General features: G+C 35.8%; 1 protein-coding gene across 1 annotated transcript; it reads right to left on the bottom strand.

The window, feature by feature from the left end:
* Window positions 1–2,039: 2,039 nt before the first annotated feature.
* Window positions 2,040–4,082, bottom strand: LOC149784231 (uncharacterized). The gene has a single exon (XM_089933243.1). The coding sequence runs from the start codon at window positions 3,805–3,807 to the stop codon at window positions 2,395–2,397; it is 1,413 nt and encodes a 470-aa protein (XP_089789369.1). The 5' UTR covers window positions 3,808–4,082; the 3' UTR covers window positions 2,040–2,394.
* Between the last annotated feature and the right edge of the window lie 206 nt (window positions 4,083–4,288).

Consider the following 4,288-nt stretch of genomic DNA (forward strand, 5'->3'; position numbering starts at 1 on the left):
TTGAAGTAATTCTGTGCAAGGATTTCAGGACTGAAACTTAACATTGCAAACACAGAAACAGTTTGGAGTGCAAGCAATACGTTCGTTGCTGAAACATTTCAGCAAAGGTTAAAGTTACAGTGGTTGGCTGAATTTACCTCACTGTGCATAATGGATTCGGCGGACTTGGATGAAATGATAAAAACTACTTTAAAACATTGAAAAAAGCGATCTTTAACAGCAATTGGTAAAATAAGGTTTGAGAACCTTAATTATTCCAAAGCTTAATCATTAGTCTTCCTCACTACCTAATCCTCCACAAACTTTAAACCGGGAATTAAATGAATTATTTTTCACCTTAATATCGAAATAAAATGTGAACGTTAAAAGAGAGGTAGCTTCAAACTTTATCTAGAGGTGGACTGGCAATGATATATATTGATACTCTAGTATGAGCTTTGAAGAGTTCATCTACTTCACAAAAAATTGTTCAATTTATTTGAATAAGACGCATGCGAGAATAAGTACCTATTCTTAATAGAAGGTACAAATGTGATGACCGTATAATAAATCGCTTTTTGGGGTGATGTTTTACTGGCTTGCATACTATTAATAAAGAAAGTTGTACCCTGGAGGGGAGATGTTATGAAAACATTATTATGATGAACTCCTTTCTAAAGATAAACAAGATACCCATTTTATATAAGTACTCAGTATTAGCACACCCTCCAGTTTGTTTGTACCCCCTCCCCACCGAATTTTAGAAGTTGTTGTTGTGGGGTTTAACGCCATTTTTCAGCACACGATAGACTATACATGGCGGCCAGTATTAATGGTGGAGGAAGAACCCGGGAAACCCCAGAAAGAACCACCGACCCATGAGAATCTACTGGCAAGCTTTCTCACATACCCACACTGGCTGAATTCGGGACTCGAACCGACGCAGACAGAGGTGAGATGGCAGTGATCCTTAACGGAGAGCGCTTTAGACCACTCGGGGCCCCTAATTTTAGAAGTAAATGCATCAATCATATAACACAAAAGGAACAAAACATGGTCATTTCATTCATTAATTTATGACTTCTAACCTGATTGTCGACAAGGGGTCCCATAAAAGGTCTAATTATTGGAGTTTCAGCGCTAACGGAATCTCCCGATGTAGAAAAGCAGAAAGTTTGTTCGCTGTCTATTTCTTTATCAGTAAATCTCGTCTGCGTCCAACATCTACAATGTCTACTTATAACATTTCACTGCCACCTCACCTCTGTCTGCGTGGGTTTGAGTCTCGGGCTCCGCTAATGCGGGTATGTGAGAAAGCTTGCCAATAGCTTCTCATGGGTCGGTGGTTCTTTCGGGGTTTTACTGGGTTCTTCCTCCACCATTAATACTGGCAGCTATATATAGCCTATCTTGTGCTGAAACAACAACAGCACGAGTGGTTTTCAAAGCTTCCACATAAGGTAAGATGTGGACATCGAGCTGACTTTGAAAATAAAACTCCACAGAGCGTTTGGATTGACTCAGCATATATATTTATTGCAAGCACCATAAATCATACATACTGCACCCTATGAATAGTCTAGTTAGAACTCGATAAATTTAACTCATGATCAATTAGGTTACGATTTAATTACGTGATTGTTTCAGACTTCAAGTGGTGTCGGAAAATACCCCGTTTTTTCCCGACTTTCATCGAAATTTGCGAAGTACCAGGACTTTTCACGGTAAGGAAAAACATTATAATTTCTCCGACCTTTTCCCGATTTCCCGGTAGTGCGGGAACCCTGTTCTCGCATTAAAACATCCTTTATCCATTATATTGAATACATACACAGTGACTTCAATCTACTGCAAACATCAATTTGAATTCGGTTTATCAACTAGATCATTAATAATGTAGCATATGTACTTAACTGTTTGGAGATGCCCTTGTTTTTCTTGTATCAACTTACTTCTGGTCATTTACCATAGGTTGGATAACATCATTGTATCTGTTGTAGTTCCAGATATGTATTCTATAAACTAGATCATTAAAAGCTAAAAATGAAAACACTACACCCTTTAATGTCTATTTTCCACTATGTATTATCATGTTATCATTGATTATTTGCTCTCCCAAAACCTCTAAATACTTTATCAACAGTAGAAACAATTCTATGGCACTACATAAAAACTAGTTTCCCTAATATTTTATAATAAACAACACATTTGAATGGTTAATGTCCAGTATGTATTCTCATGTCAACCCTGCATAAACATTCTATCACAAACATAACATGACCATGGTTTCTTTCCAGCATTCATCCTCCTGTGGTTCTCCAAAGCAGAATTTTGCCTTAAAATGATACCACCAACTTCAAACGTGAATGGTTAATCTCAAGTGGGTCTTTAAACAGAAATGTCTAAACCTTTAAATCATGCAATTTTACCTTTGAATGGTATTTGTGTATCTCCAGTGTGAATTTTCATATGTTTCTTCAAATGACAACTTTCTCTAAATATTTTATTACAAACTTCACATTTGAATGGTTTAACTCCAGTATGTATCATCATGTGCCTCTTCAAATTCCTACTCTGTCCAAACATTTTATTACAAATGACACAAATGAATGGTTTATTGCCAGTATGTGTTCTTGTGTGGCCCTTCAAATGACTACTTTCTCTAAACATTTTATCACAAATGTCACATTTGAACGGTTTATTTCCAGTATGAATTCTCATGTGGTTCTTCAAAGTACTATTCTGTGCAAACATTTTATCACAAACTTCACATTTGAATGGTTTAGCTCCAGTATGGATTCTCATGTGGTCCTTCAAATTACTACTTTGTGCAAACATTTTATCACAAACTTCACATTTGAATGGTTTAACTCCAGTATGTATCCTCATGTGAGTCTTCAAATTACTACTCTGTCCAAACATTTTATTACAAAGTTCACATTTAAATGGCTGATGTCTAGTATGTGTTCTCATGTGAACCTTGAAATAACTACTATGTCCAAACATTTTATCACAAACTTCACATTTGAATGGTTTATCTCCAGTATGGATTCTGATGTGGTTTTCCAAATGACTACTATGTCCAAACATTTTATCACAAACTTCACATCTGAACAGTTTTTCTCCAGTATGGACTCTCATGTGGTTCTTTAAAGTAATACTTTGTGCAAATTTTTTATCACAAACTTCACATTTGAATGGTTTAACTCCAGTATGTATCCTCATGTGAGTCTTCAAATTACTACTCTGTCCAAACATTTTATTACAAAATTCACATTTGAATGTTTGATCTCCAGTATGTGCCCTCATGTGGACCTTGAAATAACTATTACGTCCAAACATTTTATCACAAACTTCACATTTAAATGGTTTATCTACAGTATGGATTCTCATGTGGTTGTTCAAATGACTAATCTGTCTAAACAGTTTATCACACACTTCACATTTAAATGGTTTATCTCCTGTATGTATCCTCATGTGCTGCTTCAAAGTACTACTCTGTCCAAACAGTTTATCACAAACTTCACATTTGAATGGTTTATCTCCAGTATGGATTCTCATGTGGTTCTTCAAATGACCACTATGTCCAAACATTTTATCACAAACTTCACATTTGAATAGTTTATCTCTAGTATTGATTCCCGTGTGGTTCTTTGAAGGACTACTTTGTGAAAACATTTCATCACAAACTTCAGATTTGAATGTTTTGTATCCAATGTGGCTTCTCATGTGGTTCTTCAAATGACTACTCTGTCCATATATTTTAGTAGTGTTCACATGTAAATGGTTGACCTCCAGTACGTCCTGATCCGGACCTTGAAATAACATCTATGTCCAAACACTTTATCACAAACTTCATATCTGAATGGTTGACCCTAGTATGGATTGTCATGTGGTTCTTCAAATGACTGCTGTCTGAACATTTGATCAGAAACTTCACATTTAAATGGTTTATCTCCAGTATGTATCCTTAAGTGGCGCTTCAAACGACTCTCTGTCTAAAAATATTTATCACAAAGTTTACATCTATATGAATTACCTCAGTATGTATCTTCATGCGACTCTTTTAAATGCAACACCGTGAGGTATAATATTAAACAAAATTCCAATTCAAGCACTGGCTAAAGCACTCTATTGTCATTGGCTCGTTCGCAGGAAATTGACTGGCATAGTCGCTTATTTACTTGAAAGAATCGGTGGTTTAAATTGTCCAATTTTTCCTTTGATTGTTTGCTAAAGGTCATATTCAGAGATAAGTGTTCAATGCATATATGTGCTAATAACAATCGAATTAAGATATCAAGCGGTG

The sequence above is a fragment of the Sinohyriopsis cumingii genome, chromosome 14 (assembly GCF_028554795.1).
Source record: "Sinohyriopsis cumingii isolate HCF-2022 chromosome 14, ASM2855479v2, whole genome shotgun sequence".
Taxonomy (NCBI): domain Eukaryota; kingdom Metazoa; phylum Mollusca; class Bivalvia; order Unionida; family Unionidae; genus Sinohyriopsis; species Sinohyriopsis cumingii.

What these genes read in the sequence shown, in the direction of transcription:
- LOC149784231 (XM_089933243.1), bottom strand. Translation starts at nt 3,807, where the DNA reads ATGTTATTTCAAGGTCCGGATCAGGACGTACTGGAGGTCAACCATTTA.